This window comes from Cricetulus griseus, chromosome 2, assembly GCF_003668045.3.
Source record: "Cricetulus griseus strain 17A/GY chromosome 2, alternate assembly CriGri-PICRH-1.0, whole genome shotgun sequence".
Lineage (NCBI taxonomy): Eukaryota > Metazoa > Chordata > Mammalia > Rodentia > Cricetidae > Cricetulus > Cricetulus griseus.
The window spans coordinates 397,547,736-397,568,208 of NC_048595.1; the positions used below are offsets into that span (position 1 = coordinate 397,547,736).

Below are 20,473 nucleotides of genomic sequence, written 5' to 3' on the forward strand. Positions count from 1 at the left end.
CAGCCCAGGCTGAAGTTTCCTTGTCCACTTGTATACACTCAATCCTCTTCAGACCTAGGAGAAATGGGCAGGGAGTTCCTGTCTGCTGGATGGGTAACACCATTGGACAAAGGTGGCCCATGTCCAAGGTGAGAAAAAGAACCAAGGACACGATTAATGATAGCTAGCATGAAGAGAGAAGAGCAAAGAGTTGTAGTTTTCTGTGTTTCTTTCTTTCTTTTTGTTTTTTGTTTTTTTGAGACAGAGTTTCTCTGTGTAGCCCCGGCTATCCTGAAACTCACTCTGTTGACCAGGCTGGCCCTGAACTCAAAGAGATCCACCTGCTGGGATTTAAGGCATATGCCACATAGTTTTCAATGAACATGCAGACAGTGTGGTTTAGCTGGACCGAGTGTGTTCAGCATGTATGAGGCTCTGTGTTTAACCTCCAACACCAGAAATGGAAAAATATAAACAAATAAGAACCGGATGAACTAGATAATACAAAGGAATGAAGGAATGAGAGGTTGTCGAACAGGGGAGAGGAGAAAGATGTAAGAGAATCGTTCTGAATCTTTTCTCTTTTTAACCATTAGCCACCAACTCGTTACCCAAATTCAAACACAAACCATGAAGCCGACCTTTCACCCCCACCTGCCAGTCCTGTTTAATGAGCACTGTCCTGGGCAGGAGCCTGTGTTAGAAGCACTGGAGGGAGAAAATTGAAATCCTGTTGTGCAGGCTGTGCCCCATCTACCCCGAAGAATCCCTGGGCTGGGTCCTGGGAGTAGATGCTTCTTTCTTTTTTAAAGGACTTGCTTACTTTTATTTTATTTTATATTTTTGTTTTTCGAGACAGGGTTTCTCTGTGGCTTTGGAGGCTGTCCTGGTACTAGCTCTTGTAGACTAGGCTGGTCTCAAACTCAGAGATTTGCCTGCCTCTGCCTCCTGAGTACTGGGATTAAAGACATGTGCCACTTATTTTTATGTGCTTTGGTGTTTTGCTTGCATGTATGTCTGTATGAGGGTGTTGGATCCCCTGGAACTGGAGTTACAGACAGTTGTGAGCCACCTTGTGGGTGCTGGGAATTGAACCTAGGACCTCTGGAAGAACAGTCAGTGCTCTTAACCTCTGAGCCATCTCTCCAGACCTCATTTCATATACTCTTTATTGAATATAGATTCCACACATGAGGAAAAAGAAATACCTGATAGTTGCCTAAATCTGGGTTATTTCACTTAACATGGTCTCAGTTTCATCCATTTTCCCAAATTAACATAATTTCATTCTTTATTGCTGAGTAAAACTCCATAGTGAATTTGGACCACATTTTCATTATCCATTCATCTGTGATGGACATCAAGGTTGGCTCCATATCTTGGCCATTGTGAACAGTTTCCCAGTAAACATGGGTCTCTAGGCATGCTGACTCTGATAAGTGCCCAGGAGCGGAGTAGCTTGGTTCTGTGAGTGTTTTAGTCTTAGGGTTTTGTTTTGTTTTTTTAGGAACTCATGTATTTGTTCACCATAATGGCTTCACTAATTTACATTCCCACAGCAATGAATGAGAGTCCTCTTTCTCACATCCTGACTAGTATTTATTGTTATTTACATACTTATTTCCTTCCTTCCTTCCTTTCTTCCTTTTTTTCTGTTTTTTAAGACAGGGTTTCTCTCTGTAGCTCTGGCTGACTTGGAACTCACTCTGTAGACCAAGCTGGCCTCTAACTCAGGGATCCACCTGTTTCTGCTGTTCCAACAGGGGTAAGGTATAGTTTTAGTTCAAATTTCTCTGATGGCTGAAGGTGTCAGAACATTTTTCCATGTATTTTTGGCCATTTGTGGTTATTCTTTTGAGAACTGCCCATGAACTTATTTACCCACTTACTGATTGGTGGACTCTGGTTTTGTGTGTTTAATTGTTGAGTTCTTTATAGATTCTATGTATTAATCCCCTCATAGATGTGTAGCAGGCAAAGACCTTCTCCCATTCACTCTGTACTCTCTTTTCTCTGCTGCTGCCTTTGATGTGTTGAAGATTTTAATTTCCTGACGTGTTTCATCAATCTTGCAATTGCTTCCTGAGCTATTAGAGACTTTTGCCCAGGACTGTATCTTGAAGAGGCTGGGTTTTGTTTTGCTTTGTTTTTTTTGTTGTTGTTGTTTGTTTTGTTTTGTTTTGTTTTAAGATGCTCTTACTTGCTGTGTAGCCCTTGTTGGCTGGTAACTCCCTATATAAACCAGGCTGGTCTCAAACTGCCTACCTCTGCCTCCTGCCACAGCTATTAAAGGTGTGTTGACACCACTCCTGGCAGGTACTTTTGTTTGTTCCGTTCCCAGCACCCATGTCACTATGCCAGGCATCTTACAACTGTTTGTAACTCCAGGTCTGGGCCTCTGACACCATTTCTTATTTGTGGATATTGTACTTATACATATACCCACACATAACCACACAAACGCACAAACTTTTAAAACTAGGAGGCTACAACTGTGTGTTTGTTTTTGTGTCCTCTAGTCCATTGTTTTGTTTTGTTTTTAAAGATTTATTTATTATGTATAGTGTTCTGCTTGCATGTATGCCTGCACACCAGAAGAAGGCACCAGATCTCATTATGGATGGTTGTGAGCCATCATGTGGTTTCTGAGAATTGACTCAGGACCTCTGGAAGAGCAGCCAGTGCTCTTAACCACTGAGCCATCTTTCCAGCCCCCTCCATTGTTTTGTGTAAAGTGTCATGCCATTTTGTCATTATGCCTCTGTAGTGTAATTAGAAATGAGGCATTAGTGACCTTTTCAGCATAACTGCTGTGGCCTAGAATGGCTTTTTCACCCCTAAATTTAATTATATTACCCAAGGCCTTAGCTCTAAATACAGTCACTCTGGGAGTTACCTCATCACATTTCAACTGGGGACGGACACAATTCAGTCTAAGGTCTTTTTCTCAGTGTATAAAACTGAATTCAGAATAAAGGCTAAATATGAAAATAAAACTAAGATTAAGATAAAGAATAAAGATCTCTTGTAAGAGTAAAATTTTCCATGGATAAGGTACTAAAACAAAAAGTATAAGCAGAATTTTTGAAGAGTTTAACCATCTCAAAACTCAGGCTTTCTTTAAATAGAGGTCACCAAAAAAATTAATAAAATAAATACATAGAGGTCACAATTGGATTATAGTATGATAGTCACATCTAAAAGATTTATTATCTGTGAAATTAAAAGAATTTCCAAAGAATCAGTTGGGGGGGAGGACAAGAACCACGGCCCCACATTCACACCCATGCTGGCAAAGACCACAAGCAGGCAAATCCCAGTAATGGTAACAAGAGTGATTATGAGATGGGAGGAGAGAGGCTCACCTTGGAGATAACAAGAAGTTCCACATCAGTTGGGAACATCGATGCCTAGTTCTGTCCGTTGCAATGATGGAAACATGAAGTGAACAGTTCGAATCTTTGGCCTGGGTATAGAGGGAAATCTTTGCAGGTGGGAACCTCGAAAAGCAAAGCAGCATGGCAAGATCTGGTCCATAAGCTGGTGTATGCCCTGAGACCAGTACATCCAGAGCTAGATGAATCCAAGGGTGTCCACTGGAGCATTGTTTGCAATCAACAAGAAGCTGCCAGCAGCCCAGGGCACTGTGAGGATTAATATTATCAACTTCAGGCTCTAGATTCACCGGGAGATGAGCCTAAGGACATGCCGGGAGGGATTGTCTGAGGCAGATTAGTTGTGTGGAAGACCCATCTTCACGATGTGTATTCTCATCCCATGTGCTGGGGGTCTTGAGCCAAATAAAGAGGAGAAAACGAGCTAAGTGTGAGTGGTCACCTTTCTTGGCTTCCTGCTACAGACTCAGTGTGACTGCTGCTCACCCTCTTGCTTCCATGACTGCTCCACTGTGGATGGTGCCCTAGAACTGTGAGCCAAAGGGGACCTTCCTTAAGCCACCTCTGGAGAAACAGGAAAGCTAAATGTGGTGGGTGCACGCACCTGTGTGCACCTGTGGGATTCCATGAGCAGGAAAACATGACAAGAGTGATGGCAGGGTAAAGACACCCCTGACATCTTGTATCAAGACAGCAAAGAGTTCCCATCCATTGTATTTCTGCTAGCAGTTCCCCGGCCAAGCCTCCATTGTGCAATGAGACCCAGCTCAGAGGTGACTAGAGAAAAAGGAAGCTATGGATAGGGGATGTGTCAGAGATGTCTGGCCTACAATCTCATAGACATCTGCTAAGTACTGCCGAGAATTCCACATTCACCACATTTCACTCTGATGTTTTGGGGTAGAGCAGCCATATTGTGACTAAGTGGAAAAGTAGGAGAATTCCAGACAAGGCCCTGGCACCATCAGAGATCTCTTAACCAATGCCAACAACTTGCTATTCCTGAATTTTTTTTTCCCTGTGAAAAATAAAACTCTATTTGCTAAGCCACATGTATCCGTTAGAGTGCAGTGGCAGACAACAAAAATACCACTGGCTAGTTCAAGCAGAAAGGGCTGGAAACGCAGGCTATAGGTCTGAAGCAACCGCCAGCTTTGGCAGTCACATGACTTCTGCCCGTGATTGAGAAATCCACAGTCGGTACTACAGGAAGCTGGCAAATCAGGAAGCTGCTCGTAGAGCCCGCCTGTGCTGCCATGGTCTGTCTCAGAAAGCGGGTGTCCTGTGCTACATAACTCTGCTCCAAATTTACCAACACAGAGCACAAAGCCCAGATCCACAGCTCCTGGAGGCTGGGAAATGCTGACTTAGCAGTTTGGGAGAAAGACCACAGGAGCATTGGATGAAGGCCCAGAGTCCAGCCCAGACAGAAGTCCCATCATCCATGTCAGTTCCACCACCACACCCCTTCAAGCTCCTAATTGTATGTGACCTCACGAAGACAGTCTTTAAATCACACAGGGTGGAAAACAAACAAGAAATGCTGTAGCATAGTTAGAAACCTGTTTAAGTTGCCAGGCAGTGGTGGCGCACGCCTTTAATCCCAGCACTTGGGAGGCAGAGGCAGGTGGAGCTCTGTGTTCGAGGCCAGCCTGGTCTACAGAGTGAGTTCCAGGACAGGCAGGACTATATAGTGAGACCCTGTGTCCAAAAAAACGAGAAAAAACAAAAACAAATACACAGGCCAGGTGTGGTGCTGCACACCTGTGATCCCAACACTTGAGAGGCAGAGGCAGGTGGAGCTCTGAGCTTAAGGCCAGCCTGGGCTACATAAGAGAGTTTCTCAAAACAAGCAAAAGACCAATAAAGCAAATACAAGAACCCAAACAATAACAAACACAAATCACTTTTTTTTGTTTTTGTTTTTTTTGTTTGTTTGTTTGTTTGTTTGAGACAGGGTTTCTCTGTAGCTTTGGAGCCTGTTCTGGAACTCACTCTGTAGACCAGGCTGGCCTTACAGAGATCTGCCTGTTTCTGCCTCCTGAGTGCTGGGATTAAAGGCATGTGCCACCACTGCCCAGTCCATAAATCACATTTAAAATAAAATGTACATGTTCTATGATTATTATATTAGCACCAACGGGTAAAGAGAGGAGGAGAAAGCTGCAGGAACCAAATGTCAGGAGAAAACAATATGAAGTCAGAAAGTGAAGTCCCCCAGTGTGGAGAGTGCTATAGTCTGAGCTCCAAGTCATTCAACTTATTAATTCCAAAAATGACAGTACAGACCTATTATTACTTTAATGTCATGTAAATATATCATGTTTTACTTACCACTTCAAATATAATCCATTAAATTTAACACATCATAATTTTTATAACCCTAATTTGAAATTTCTCCCCCCCCCCCCATAGGGTTTCTCTGTGGCTTTGGAGGCTGTCCTAGGACTAGCTCTTGTAGACCAGGCTGGCCTCGAACTCACAGAGATCTGCCCGCCTCTGCCTCCTGAGTGCTGGGATTAAAGGCATGCACCACCACTACCCAGCCTGGAATTATTTTTTAAAACTTATTTTTATTTTAATGTTTCTCCTTATAGGTATTTTGGTAGTAAGCCTGTGAGTGCAGTTACCTACAGAAACCAGAAGAGGGCATTAGATTCCAGGCACTGGAGTTATAGACAAGCTGCCCAGTAGGTGCTAGGAACTGAACCACAGCCTCCTTGAAGAGCAGCCAGTGCTCTTAACTTCTGAGCCACTTCTCCAGTCTTCTGACAATCCTTTATGTTTTAATTTCCTTGAGTAAACCCTGGAGCCCACCTCCCCATTCATGCATACTTAATACTACTGTCTTCCCTACACCACAGCCATGGCCTCTTCCCCAAATCAGCTCCACTGAAGTGGAGGGGATCTCAGGCTCAGCCGCTGGGTGTCCAGACCCTTAGAATGTTTCTCTTGCAAAACTGCTTCAAGAGCAGCTAACTTCCATGATGAAGGTGAGAACTATCAGCCCAGGTGGATCCGCTCTGCTGTGGCCCCGGAGAAGTCACCGCCAGCCAGGTCTAGTGGGATCTTAAAGCCAGGATGGTACAATGGCAGACAGGACAAACCCCACCCCCCACCCCCAGGCCCTCAATCCCTTCCTAAACCGCTTGACCCAGCTCAGCCCCAACATGTTGATGGCAGCTTTCTTCAGGTATTGCCATCTGTCACCTGCCCTGTTTCCTGGTGACAGACAGTCCCTTGGCTACTCCACTGAAGGGCTAGTGTGTTTCTGGAGATTCAAAGGTGCTCTGAGCCACAGCTCTGCCTGCCATGATGGTCTTTTGGAGACCCTAGAACTCCAGGTAAGGCTGGGGGAGGGGAAATGATAACCCTAGCCATGAGCCTCCTTGGGAACCTGACCTACAGTAAGATGCCTTGGCTGCCTGTCTTGTGCCCAGTCGGGGGCAAGATACCCATCAGGGTGAAGGCTTTCCCTGGAGAGACAGGTGCAGCTGCAGGGACATCTGCTCATGAAGGCAGGAGAAACTGTTCCTCTACATTCTGTCACAGCTGCCAATCGGTTAAAGAGAGACTCACTGTTCAGCCCCAGACTGGAAGCAGAGGAGCCACCATTGACTTGGAATGGTTGAACATGTCTGAGAAACTGTCCTGCCCCAGCAAGGAGACCCCTACCCCTCTCTGCAATCTGAAGAACCTATACTGGGCCTGTGTCCACAATGACCCCACTGAGCTCCAAGCCAGGCTGGATGCTGGGGTCTCCCCAGAGGAGGCTTCCCAAGTGGACAGCAATGGGAGGGTGAGATGCCTAAGGGCTTAGCAGGGCATCTGGGACCAGCTTAGCCCCCACCAACATCCCCCCCCCCCACCGCAGCTTCCTGGTCTGGTTCCCCAGAAAGTTCCAGAGGCTGCTCCCACTCTTTAGATGGGTGAGACCTGTCTTCCCGGGGGTAGGGGGGATGGAGTGGGGACAGGTTCTGGGAAGGTACAGATTTAGAGGGCAGGGGTAGTGGAGTCCTAAGGAGAACTTAGTGGAAAGTGGGCTCCAAGGTGCTCTGTCCCCAGACAGGTCTCATGGTTGCATGCTACCATGGCTTCGGTGCCATTGTGGCCCTTCTCAGCTACTGTCCTTTCCTGGATGTGAACCAGCAGGACAAAGACGGAAACACAGCCCTCATGCTGGCTGCTCAAGCAGGTGCAAGACATATCCCCATCCATCACTCCCACCCTCATCCCCCACCCCAACTCACCCCTGCTCTCAGCCACCAGGGCCACAGTCCCAAACCTTGTACAAGGGTCTCTCTGGCCAGGCTTTATTGTCCCATTACCTGGAGATCCCAACTGGAGGTCCTTTCTGTGCAGGTCACATGCCACTGGTGACTCTACTGCTCAACTACTTTGCTGGCCTAGACCTGGAGCGCAGGGACCAGCGGGGGCTCACAGCTCTGATGAAGGCTGCCATTCGAGACCGCTCCGAGTGTGTGGTTGCCCTTCTCATGGCAGGTGTGCGGCTCCACTTCCTCTGCTACCACCCACCAGATACCATTTAGCTGCAGCAAGAGAGGAGGGGAAGATCATGGACGGAGGCAAACTTAATGGAGGAAGGCGTGCTATCACCTTTTCACGGTGTGCAAAGCCTGGCTAGCCATAGCTCTGTTTATGGAGGTCCCAGCAAAGTGCAGACACGAGATGGGGAAAGGTGTGGGGTGAGGTGGCACTTTAAACTGGAATCTTGAGTTCTAGTCCTGGTCTCCACCTGAGACCCAGGTGGAGAAACACGGCCACAGCATGATGAAGGCTACCACATGGGGTGACAGTGTAGACTGACTCCAGCTCTCAGGCAGGGCTTGGAGCCTTTGGTGGAGGACCACTCTGTCTGTGGTGTTGTGGGACCCTTATTATTCCCCTTCAGGTGGCTGTTGATGCCCTCCCTGTGCTGGTCTCTCTAAAGAGTCCCTGTCTCCAGCTTTCCCCTTCTCAACCCCAGTGGGTTTAGCAGGGAAGGAAGGACACCCCATGTCTTTCTCCTTTCAAGTGACTGCGTCTCTCTGGCCCCAGAGAGAAGAGCATGAGAATGAAGAAATAAAGTGGGAGGGTGAAATGACCGAACTCACCTCCCCACGCAGCTGTGGCTTGAGCAGTCAGTGCTCCACTCTGCTTAGACGGCCCTATGAGCCTGTTGGAGACCTTACGAGCTCTCTGCAAGTCTCCTTGTCCTGACTTTGGTAGCTTCCTGTCTCTTACACAAAAGGCTGAAGCCCAAGCTAGCCTTGCTGCTCAAGAATGTGCCGTGTACAAACCACAGCTCCCTAACTAATCCCTGTCACACCGGTCCACTTGCAGGTGCTGACCTGAGTTCCGTAGATCCAGTACGAGGCAGGACAGCCTTGGAGTGGGCTGTTCTGACTGACAGTTTCGACACAGTGCGGAAGATCCGGCAGCTGCTGAGGCGGCCCCAGGCAGAGCAGCTCAGCCTGCAGTACCAGCCGGAGTGGCCAGCCTTGGCCCAGCTTGTGGCCCAGGCCCAGGCCCAGGCCCAGTCTGCCCCATCCCTCCTAGAAAGGCTGCAAGCTACCCTGAGCCTCCCTTTTGCTGAGTCTCCGCAGGAAGGGGGTGTTCTGGACCACTTTGTGACTGTCACCACCAGCTTGGCCAGTCCCTTCCTCACCACTGCCTGCCACACACTCTGCCCTGATCACCCACCCATGCTGGGCATTCGAGGCAAGTCAGTGCCGGAGCTGTTGGGTACTGCCCCTCTCCCTCCCCCAGCACCCCATCCTCCTCAGGCTGTCCCTGTTCCCCAGGTCTTTGTCCCTTACCAGATCCCTCGGAGTATGCTCTCCCAGTGGCTGCAGTCCAGGGATGGTACTGGTCCCAGGTCCCAAATCCCCAAGATCCTCCTCTCCAAAGCGCCCTCTCCCCCTACCCAATATGAGTTAATACTCAGGCCTGCAGGGCCGCGAAGTCTGGCTCTTCCTCTCTGGAGATACCAGGAGAGGAAGAAGCAGGAGGAAACAAAGAACTATGGGGAGGTGGGCTAGGCCAGGCTAGAGACAAGAAAGCCACTCGCTATCTGGGGCCTCTTCTGCTTCCCAGCTGCCTCTGCCCTTGGGAACATGCTCCCACCGGATGTACAAGGTCGTCCGTCGCAGACCAACCCAGGGGCTGCCAGCAGGGGATTGGCTACAGTGGTTATGGTGGTAATACCTATACACTGTATTCTGTGTAGTATGGCATAAAGCAGGAGAAAGCAAACTGTTCTCACGTGATATCTTCCAGTTGTATCAATAACCAAGGGTAGAAAAGCATGCATGACATGCCATTTGTCAAAGAGAAAATCTCCCTCGGGTAATCATGGTCTTTTTTTTTTTTTTCCTTTTGAGACAGGGTTTCTTTCTATCTCTTTCTTTTTTAAATTTTTTTAAAGATTTATTTATTATGTATACACTGTTTTGCCTGCATGTCTAAAGAGGGCACCAGGTCTCATTGTAGATGGTTGTGAGCTACCATGTGGGTGCTGGGAATTGAACTCATGTCCTCTGGAAGAGCAGTCAGTGCTCTTAACCTTTGATCCATCTCTCCAGCCTATTTTTTTTTAATTTTAGATTTATTATGCATACAATGTTCTGCCCGCATGTATGCCCACATGTGTCCCTGCAGACCAGAAAAGGGCACCAGATCTCATTACAGACGGTTGTGAGCTACCATGTGGTTGCTGGGAATTGATCTCAGGATCTCTGGAAGAGCAGCCAGTGGTCTTAACCACTGAGCCTTCTCTCCAGCCCAGTAATCATGTTTACAATCATCTTTATCCTCAACTTTGTGTGATTTAGAAGCCTACAAAAGACACCTCTGGGTATTCATAGACTCTTAACTGGCAAAGAGAAAACCACCTGAACTTGAAGAGCGGCGTCCAACAAAAGGGGGCCCCAAACTGAGTGAAAAGAAGGACACACTGAGCACAGACACCCCCTCCATTACCTGACCGCAGACCCAATGTGGCCTGCTGCTGTAAACTCCTGCTGCCTCAAACTGCTGCCGCTCCAAGTTCCTGCTGCTGTGACTTCCTCTTGTGGATTGAACAAGAAAAGTAACTAATGCAGACTGCTTCAGAGGTATCTCCAAAAGCTATTTAACTACTCAGTAAGTGGAACAACAGGATGGATCAAAGAGAGAAATGCAAGACTGTAGAAGAAGGACTGGGAGAAGAAGATTGCAGAGTTAGAAGAAAGTCAGTTCCCAACTGGAAAGCTTTTACTTTTTTGCCAAACAAAAATAATTTGGGAGCTGGAGAGACAGCTCAGAGGTTTAGAACACTGGCTTCTCTTGCAGAGGACTCAGGTTTGGTTCTCAGCACCAAGTTGTAGAGGATCTGATGCCATATTTTGATTTTCTTGAGCACCAGGCACTCACTTGGTGCACAGAGAGATACATGCAGACAACATACGCATATACATAAAGTAAAATTAATTTTGAAAAAGAAGGGATAGAATAATAATAATAATAATTTACTGTTTGTCAGTCTCCAACAGCTTGACCCCTTATCTTATAAAGTCTGGGCCTTAATGAGTAGAAACTAGCATGTTTGCTGGACACAGGATGGAGATCTGTAGTTCCAGCTACTCAGGAGGCTGAGACAGCAGGATCATTTGAGCCTATGAGTTTGAGACCAATCTGGGCAACACACAGACCCTGTCTAAAGAAAGAGGGAGGGAAAGAGAGGAAAAACAGCAATAATAAGTATGTCAAGAGAAGTTACTGTTGCTAGCTGAAATAGGATTATTGGGCAATGATCTGAAATATCTTCAAAGGGACACTTGGTAACTTTGTGGGGCTTTGTTTGCAAGTTTGGAGTTTTTTCTTTTCCAACACATTTACTGCAGACATGCACTTGTATGCTTGTAATAACTACAGCAACTGCACGTACAGTGCCTACTGTGTACACACATGCATATGTAAGGTGCCTACTGTTTACATGCATACATTTGACCTTCTCAATGATCCTGCAAACTCCAGCTTTAAGCACACCTGGAGCAGAATTTATAGGACTGCCCAAGTTTCACAGTTAGAAACTGGCAGAGACCAAGAACAGGACCTGGCCACAGCAGAGAGCTAGCTCATACTGTCCCCTCTGGAGCATTCCAACAAGGAAGCAGACGTTTTCTCTAGAAAAGGGCTTATAGGCTGACTAGGAGCGGCCAGGCAAATTTTTCACTATTCTAAAAAATCTTTTGATTAAGACAAATAACAAAAACTCCGCATTCCAGTGGGCATGATGGCACATGACTCATCCCAGCAGAGGCAGCAGATCTTTGAGTTTGAAGCCTGCCTGGTCTCCGTACTGGGCTCCAGACCACCTAAGGCTATATGGAAAGACCCTGTTGCCTTACAAACAAACACAAAAGCCCTGCACTCTTAGATTTACATGAAGGTTATTTATGACAATAGTGCATAGACACCTCAGATTTCCCTATTATTACTGTGTTTGTTGCAGTAAATGAGCTCATCATGTCATTATAGTGATTAACCCAAGTCTATACCCGTTCACACTTCCTTAGTTTTCACCTGGCATCCTTCTCTGTCAAGGCAAAATTCCTTGTTGCTGACAATCCAGATAGCTTTGAGTATTTGATACCAGTAATCTTCTTCCTCCCCTCTCCTCTCCTCCCCTCCTCCCCTCTCTTTTCCTCCCTGCCCTCTTCTTCTCTCCTCTCCCCTCCTGTCCCCTCCTCTCTTGCCTCCCCTGCCCTCTCCCCTCACCTCCTCTCCTCTCCTTTCCTTTCCTCTTCCCCACAACTGTCTTGCTCTATATCCCAAGGCTGAGGTTTTCCTTAGGTCTAGCCTGGGGCTCTGGGTTTGGGGTTTTCAGGAGGAAGACTGTCTAGAGAGGTCAAGTCCTCATCAGGTGGCATGAAGGTACTTCCTGTGAACACGACTTGTCACTTGCTGGTGTTGGCCAGTTGTCTGAGGTACTGTTCAGGTCCCCTATGAACTTAACTCTTTCCTCACTTTCTATCCTCTCTGAAGGGAGGCTATTGTAGGTAGGGTAGAGGCTATTGTAGGAAGCCCACACCCAGCAAGGAGGAGTCACACCGCAGCTCCTGGGAGGAGCAGTGTCAACCTCAACACCAAATCTTTGGTTTATGCACAGAGACTTTCGACATTTTAATCATTGATACATCTTTTGATTACAAATTATTTTGCTCTTTGAATAGGAACACACACATACACACTCACATGAACATGAACACATGTACACACACACACCACACACACATGCATACACACAAATAACTAGTAAAGTCAGTCTGTTCCTCCCAGAGTGCTCTGAAGGCAGCCACAGAGGGCTGCAGGCTAACACTGCTGTTCTACACCTGTGTGGTCCTCACACCTGTGTGGCCCTCACACCTGTGTGGTCCTGAATGAAGCACTTGTTTCTCTTGCTTCAGGACTCACACCTGTGGAACAGACAGCCACTGGATGATGTAAAGAAAGGGTTCTGCAGACTATAAAGTGCTGTCAGGAGGGCAGGTTTAAGGAAAGGGGTTAAAGAATTGAACTTGACTGAGCTGCTTCTGGGCCTCCAGGGTGGGTATAGACTCCTTTTCCTCCTCATCCAGTACTGAAATCACAGCACATAAAGCCAGCCTTGGCAATGGCCAGCAGAGAAACTGTATCCTCAGCCTTAGTCAATGGTGGCAAAATGCTGTGGCCTGAGAGTTGGCTTGGGATCCTGGGTATGTTATTTGACCCTCCTGAACCACACAGCTCTCATGTGTAGACAGAAACAAGAACAATAAACTTGGGCCTTGACACATGGCTCAGCAGTTAAGAGCACTCAATGCTCTTCCAGAAGACCCAGGTTCAAGTCCTACCACCCACGTGACAACTCACAGCTGTCTGTTCTAGTCCCAGGAGATCTGACACCCTCTTCTGGCCTCTGTGGGCACCAGACACACAAGCAGTATGGATATACATGGAGACAAAACAGCAATACACATGGAAGAAAGAGAGGCATAAGACCTTTGTGAGGGGGGCTGGAGAGATGGCTCAGAGGTTAAGAGCACCGGCTGTTCTTCCAGAGGTCCTGAATTCAATTCCCAGCAACCACATGGTGGCTCACAACCATCCATTATGAGATCTGGTGCCCCTACTGGTGTGCAGCTAAACATAATAAATAAATAAAATCTTTAAGAAAAAAAAAAAAGACCTTTGTGAGGAATGAATAGGAACAATGTAGCTCCACACCAGGCCATCCTCAACCTTTACAACCTTTCTACCTTACACCAGAGGAGACTACAACTGTGACAGCTAAGTGACTGGACCAGTGCCACCAGATGACCAGTGGTGACTGGAGCATAAAGCATATGTAACATAGAAACCTTCTATCTCACTGCAGCAGTGTTACCTCTCCCCACAGCCAGCCAGGCTTCCTCTTATTCTTGAGCCTGCTCCCCCCCCCCACCTTCTCAGGGATCACCCTAGCTGTGCATGTCCTGACCAAGCTGGATCTAGACAGTGGTTTCTGCAGAGGGAGTCCTCCCACAATAGGCCTTGCAATCTCTGACTGTCTCCAGGGTGACTGGGCCCTAGGCCTTACACCAAAAAGTTCTCCTCAGACCAAGTCTTACTGGTCCCTTGAGAGCTCCAGACTCCAGCCTGTCTGTATCCTTCATGCTGAGTGGAAAGAGACCAGCGATATCCTCCCTGCCAATGCCCAGGTGGTGTGCCTCATCCCTGCCTCTGAGACTTCCACACTTCCTTCATGTCTGCAGAATCTAAGAAACTTGTGGATTCTTGTCACGTCTCATATTGGCTACACGGAGACCTTTGAGATCAGTAGACCCAAGTTCCACCCTGGTCCTGCCTTTCTTAGTCTCCTGGTCTCATAACATCACACAAAGGTCACATAAAACAAACTACTTCCCAGGGTACCAGGCACAGATGTGGCTGGTAGGGAAGCAGGGGTCCTCTACTGAGAGGACATGCCACAGCTTCCCTGTGGTTCTAGTATGGTATATTTTGTTTTGTTTTTGTTTTCGAGACAGGGTTTCTCTGTGTAGCTTTGGAGCCTGTCCTGAAACTAACTTTGTAGGCCAGGCTGGCCTTAAAGTCACAGAGGACCGCCTGCCTCTGCTGGGATTAAAGACATTATTTTGGTGGCCCCTGAAATGTGTAAACAGTCCAGAAACCTCCTCAGACCAGTTCTGCCGTAGCGGCACATCCCTGCCCTAGGCACCCGCCTCTCACCCAGTCACCACAATTCTAGTGGCTGCTCAAGTTGTTCTTTTTTTAAATTTTATTTATTTATTTTATGTGCATTGGTGTGAAGGTATCAGAGCCCCTGGAACTGGAATTAGATAGTTGTGAGCTGTCACGTGGATGCTGGGAATTGAACTCAGGTCCTCTGCGGCAAGAGCAGCCAGTGTTCTTAACCATTGAACCATCTCTCCGGCCTTCAAGCTGTTCTTGCATTGCTGCCCTGGAATGTCAGGACTCTATAGGCAGGCCTGTAGGATTAGATAGCCTTGTAAATTCTGAGGGTGTCAGCCAGGTTAGGGGAGACTCCCAGTGAACCTACCCTCACTCCTTTGGGGGTAAGGACATGTTTGTCCCTGCTCAGCCCCAGCTGCCACTCAGCTTAATAAATGTGCGTACAAAAGAATGGTGTTTGGGCTCCAGTTCATTTGATACATAGACAGACTTAGTCATCTGCCTCCACCTCCTAGAACCTGAGGCAGCCCAGGTTCTAGGAAGGCCAGTATCCCCAGTAATGCCAGCACACATGGCAGGAGACCGCTGCTGGGTCTGCAGAAGTCAGTAAAAACATGAAGGACAGAAGAACAGATGGGAACCCTGAGGCCCAGACCAGGGAACCTCCCTCCCCATAGCAATGGCTAAAGATACTCATGAGTCACCACTGTCCAAGTAATAGTCAGTAAAACCCTGAACCCTGAAACCTGTCCTTGGCCCTCCTTTCCTCCCCAGCTTCCCAATTTATTTCTTGCCTGACCTGTTAGGCCTGTCACCAGTAAGTCTTCACCTGCCAGAGGAGCCCATCTGGTGGGGACACCAGTGCAGTGGTTGGAACCCCCTGGCCTCTGCCTTTATTCTTTGAGGCCAGGACTTGTCATTGTGGAGGAAGATCCTGGGTCTGAAAGGAGGACTTGGGAAGAAGGCTTAGCCACTCTCTGAAGCCCTTGGCCCTACCAACACACCTACTTCCAGAAATGTTGGCCATATTCACACAGTATTGCTCCGTGTAGACATGTTATCTGCCAGGACCACAGGACCTGCAGTATCATGGATAAGACATCAACACACAGGATCCTGGGTGAACACAGACAAGCCACACATACAAGCACAAAGCACACGTGCACGCCCTTAGCCACACAGGCACACAGACATCAATGTAGAAAGCAGCACCCCTGCTCCTGGGATCCCACACCCACCGGGCCTCCCACCTGCCTCTCCAGCATCATGCACCATCCTCTTCATTGTCTGTGGGGCACAGTCTGTGTAACCATATGAAACAGGAGTTGGGGTACTTGGGGGAAGCCCAAGATTTATCCTCAAGTCTTCCTTCAGCCCCAGGTGGCTTCCCTGACTTTTCAGAGCTGTGGTTCTGTTACAGAGAAGAGAGAGGTGAGCAGACCTGGATTCAACTCCTGCAGCCTGTTTACTCCAGACCTATACTAGGGAACAAGGGACAGAGGCCTATGGGCTTGGGGGTCCTGGAGACGAGAGCTTTCCTGAGGGTCCTCAGTCTCAGGCCCTCCTGTCCTGGGAAGGGCAGAGCCTGGGCAAGGATGCTGAGGGGGAGGGAAGGGGCAGGATTTATGGCATTTCCCCTCCAGCTGGAAACAAAGGCAGATTCCTGTGTCCTGCGTGAGCAATCCGGTCCCACCCTCCTGAGTGGCTGGAGCTGAAGGAAATACCACTGGCCTCTGGCCTCACCCAGTCACTTGGCCCCTCTTTTAAACAATCTCCCTACTAGCTTGGGCCAATACTCTCAAATCCCAGAGACGCTCTCTGTCCCATGAACAATGGCCACCATAAACCCTCAGCCTTTTCTAGGAGACAAGGTTCCTGTCACATCACCTCCACCCCCTACTAGTTAGCTTGGTCCTCTCTCGCCCAAGCTCAGCCCCAGTTTTTCCTCTAGAGGGAGGAAAAATCTAGATGCCTCTAGAAGGCCCCGTGCCATTCAAAATGCTCAGCAAGACCCTAGAGACACAGCCCATGAGAGTGGGGATTAGGAGCAACCTGCCACCTACCCCATGGCAAGATGGTTCACCCCAGTGAATTAACACATCTTTCCCCGCTTACATCGGGTTTCAGCTCTGGGGAAGTGGGTGGGTGCTACTCTCCTCACTAAGTGTTGGAAAAGCCTGTCTAATACTGATAGGAACCACAGATCTGGCTATATTATTTAAACCATTTCTACATAGTAATGATTATGGGACTCGGTGAAGGCTACATAGGTAAAGTACTTGCTTCAACAGCATGAGGACCTGAGTTCAGATCCCTGGCATTCATGAGAAAAGCCAGGCATAGTGTGTTGTGACTATAATCTCAGCAGACATAGCCAGGTCCCTTAGGCTTGCTGGCCAGCCAGCCTAGCCATGTTGTGAGCTCCAGGTTTAGTGAGAGAGCCTGCCTCAAAACAAACACATAAACAAATAAAAAACAATAATGTGGAGAAGTGATTGAAGAACATACCTGATATCAACCTCTGTCTTCTATATGCATAGGCCCATACATGTACACACACACAAGAGCATGTTCACACACATGCACAGATGTGAACGCGCGCGCGCACACACACACACACACACACACACACACACACACACACACACACACACATGAACACATACACAAACATGAACACACACACACACACAAATGCACATGTATTGATCAGAAATTAGAGGTAAATTTATTCAGTGGCTCAAATCCTGAAGTTCTCCTAACCTATGGCCTGAAGCTTTAAGGTCTAGAAACATGCTTCATGTTGCTATTACTACTATTACTATGGTTCTGGGGGTTGACCTAGGGCCTCATGCATGAGGTTCCTCCACTGAGCTATATCCCTGGGCCTTTAAAAAGATTTATTTATTTATTTATTTATTTATTTATTTATTTATTTTGTGTGCATGCATATGTGTTTGTGCATGCATATGTGTTTGTGCATGCATATGGAGCTCAAAGGACCACTTGTTGAGGTTGGTTTTCTCCATTCACTCTGTGAATTCTGCCATGGGATCATTGTGGGTCCCAGGGATCAAGTTCAGGCCATGGGATTTGGTGGTAGAACATCTTAATGATTCCGTTTGCTTACTTTTTTTGAGGCAGGATCTTACCAGGCTGGTCTCAAACTTGCTATGTAACCAAGGATAACCTTGAACTCCTTATCCTCCTGCCTCCACCTCCCAAGTACTGGGATTAAAAGCATGTGCCATCACACCTGGCTATTTTTAAAATTTTGAGATAGAGTCTTGCATTGGTGAGATGGCTCATCGAGCAAAGAAAGATATCTGCCACCAAACCTGATGACCTGAATCTAATCCCTGAGACCCATGTGGTGGAATGAAAGAACAAGCTTCCAGAAGTTGTCCTCTAATCTCACATGCACACCATGGTATGCTCTCTCTCTCTCTCTCTCTCTCTCTCTCTCTCTCTCTCTCTCTCTCTCTCTCTCTCTCTCACACACACACACACACACACATACACTACATATAATAAAAATAATATCTAAGACAGGGTCTTACTAAGTTATGCAGAGTGGTCTTCAACCCACTCTGTAATTCAGGTAATTCCTACCTCAGGCTCCCAAGTAGCTGAGATTGCAGGCTTGTGCCACCATTCCCAGCTTACTATCAGTTGTTATGGTGGTTTGCATGAGAATGGTCCCCATAGGGTCATATGTTTGAATGTCTGGTCCCCAGTTGGTGGAACTATTTGGGAAGGATTGGTAGGTGTGGCCTTGTTGGAGGAGGTGTGCCACTTCGGGTGGGCTTTGAGGTTCCAAAAATGTCAGTAGGCATAGCCAAACTGCATTTTGATCTAGGTTAAAGTTACTGAGTCTGGGACAGATAAGATTGTCACATAAGTTGGGAGGAGACTTCAGGGTTCTCTAGCCTACATCCTTCATTGTGCAGAGAAGGAAATTGAGGCACTAAAAAAAGAAAAAGAAAAAGAAAAATATCTAGGCCTGGCACCCAGCCCTATGACCCACAGTTACCGATCTTTTCAAGATGCTATGGTGTCTTCTGCCTGGAGCTAAGGATTCTTGTCCCTTCAGGATTCCATTCAGGCTTGCCTGTTTTTAGCAGATAACTGAAATCTGCAGGTATCTATGCCACATCTTCCCTTAAGGAGACCCACAACTCCCCCTTGTTATCCACCTTGTCTTCCTAGTTTGAAAAACTTGGCTGTTCGATCCCCTGCCCCGTGTGTGTGTGTGTGTGTGTGTGTGTGTGTGTGTGTGTGTGTGTGTGTGTGTGTGTGTTACTCAGGGCCTTGCACATGCTGAGGAAGTACCCCACTACACTACACAACTAAACCTCTTCCATCCCATAATTTGAGAGAAGCAAAACCCAGCTGCATTCCCTGCTTCTTTCCTCCCTTGCTTTGCTCCCCACTTACCCTGGTGCAGAAATGGACACATACTTTGTAGGGCCTGCTGCAAAACAAAAATTATATGTCCTTTGTACAAACACCACTAAGAATCTTATAAAGAATTTCAAGATGGCAGCAGAAAAACATTAAGTCAAGCATGGGGACCTGAATGTCTGTGCATGCCTGGCCTTGTTCTCTCTCAAGAGTGAAGCTTGAACTAGGCATGGAGCAAGCACCTGGAAATGCTAGCTCTGGGAAAGTGGCAACAACAAGATCTCATGTTTGAGGTCAGCCTAGGATTTTAGGGATCTTTCCCAAACAAACAAACAAACAAACAAAGCCCACAGTTAAGAACTTAATGCACCAAGTTGGTCCTAAAAGATCAGAGTTCATTGCTCTGCCTCTACATCAAATCCATTGTCAGTTGCCACCAAAAGGGACTTCCTTGGAGTTCTTTGCACTCCTGAGGATCTGCAAACCTCTGATTCAGGCACTTCTGGGAAGTCCTTCTGACCTCAAAAAAAAATCTAAATCAGAATTCTTTGGGTCTGTTTCTGCTCATTCTGTTCTTGCCGAATGTGGGGAACAGCTGGGCCCTGTGAGCAATGAATTCTTGTAAATTTGGACACAGCCTGTAATTCCTTTTCTATGTCTTCATTGGCCTGAGGCCCTAGTGCTTTCTCCAACTCTGTGATCTCCTTCAACACCCACCCCCTAGCTTCCCTGTTCACTGTGGGGAGCTTGGGTTCACAAGAACTGCTAATGCATGGGTCGGTGTCCAGAAGGCTGAGAGGAGGGGGAGATGCCACCCCATCCACACCTTCTCTTCTACCTCCTGAACCTACTTCTCTCTGTTCTACTTCGCAGGCCTGCCCGCAGAAACTCTCCCCTCCTCACCCTCATGAGCGAGCTCTTGACCTCACTCATGATCTCCTAGATCCGCCTGCCCAAGCAGGCAGGCCTTGGACTTGGGCTACAGAGGTCCCATGGGTCCTGCCTCAAAGCCCTCACTCCCACTCCTTAAGACAGAGAAATGCAGGCTGGAGAGTGAGAGAGGTTGGCCGGAAGCCATAGCAGGCAGGAGGAAGAATGGGAGTGATGGCCATGTAGCCAGGCTCCCAGTTCTATAGCTAATAGAGTGTGACAAAGAGGCCTCTGCAACCTGGAAAGCAGATACGGTAATCTCGTGGTATTCCTATTGGCTCCACGACAGTCTGTTCTGATGCTAAACTTCAGTTGTGCTGGGGTTCTGGAAATTCAGGAGACTCGCCATTCAAGAAGCTGCGGCAGTGTATGTGTGTGTGTGTGGGGGGGGTGTCAGCAGAAGAAGTGACATCAGTCTGAGCAGCTGGCCATTGTCTCCCCCAGCCTCTATTTCTGCCAGAGGCTCGGACTGAGGAACTAAGATAGGCACCATCTTCTTCTGTTTGTAAGATGGTCCTCTGTGTACCATGCTCATTAACACATGGGACTGA

General features: G+C 47.6%; 1 protein-coding gene across 1 annotated transcript; it reads left to right on the forward strand.

Annotated features, from left to right (window-relative positions):
• Positions 1 to 7,008: 7,008 nt before the first annotated feature.
• Positions 7,009 to 9,415, forward strand: Ankrd33 (ankyrin repeat domain 33). The gene is made up of 4 exons (XM_027396024.2): positions 7,009 to 7,173; positions 7,440 to 7,569; positions 7,737 to 7,877; positions 8,718 to 9,415. The coding sequence occupies exons 1-4, from the start codon at positions 7,009 to 7,011 to the stop codon at positions 9,413 to 9,415; spliced, it is 1,134 nt and encodes a 377-aa protein (XP_027251825.2).
• The last annotated feature ends 11,058 nt before the right edge of the window (positions 9,416 to 20,473 follow it).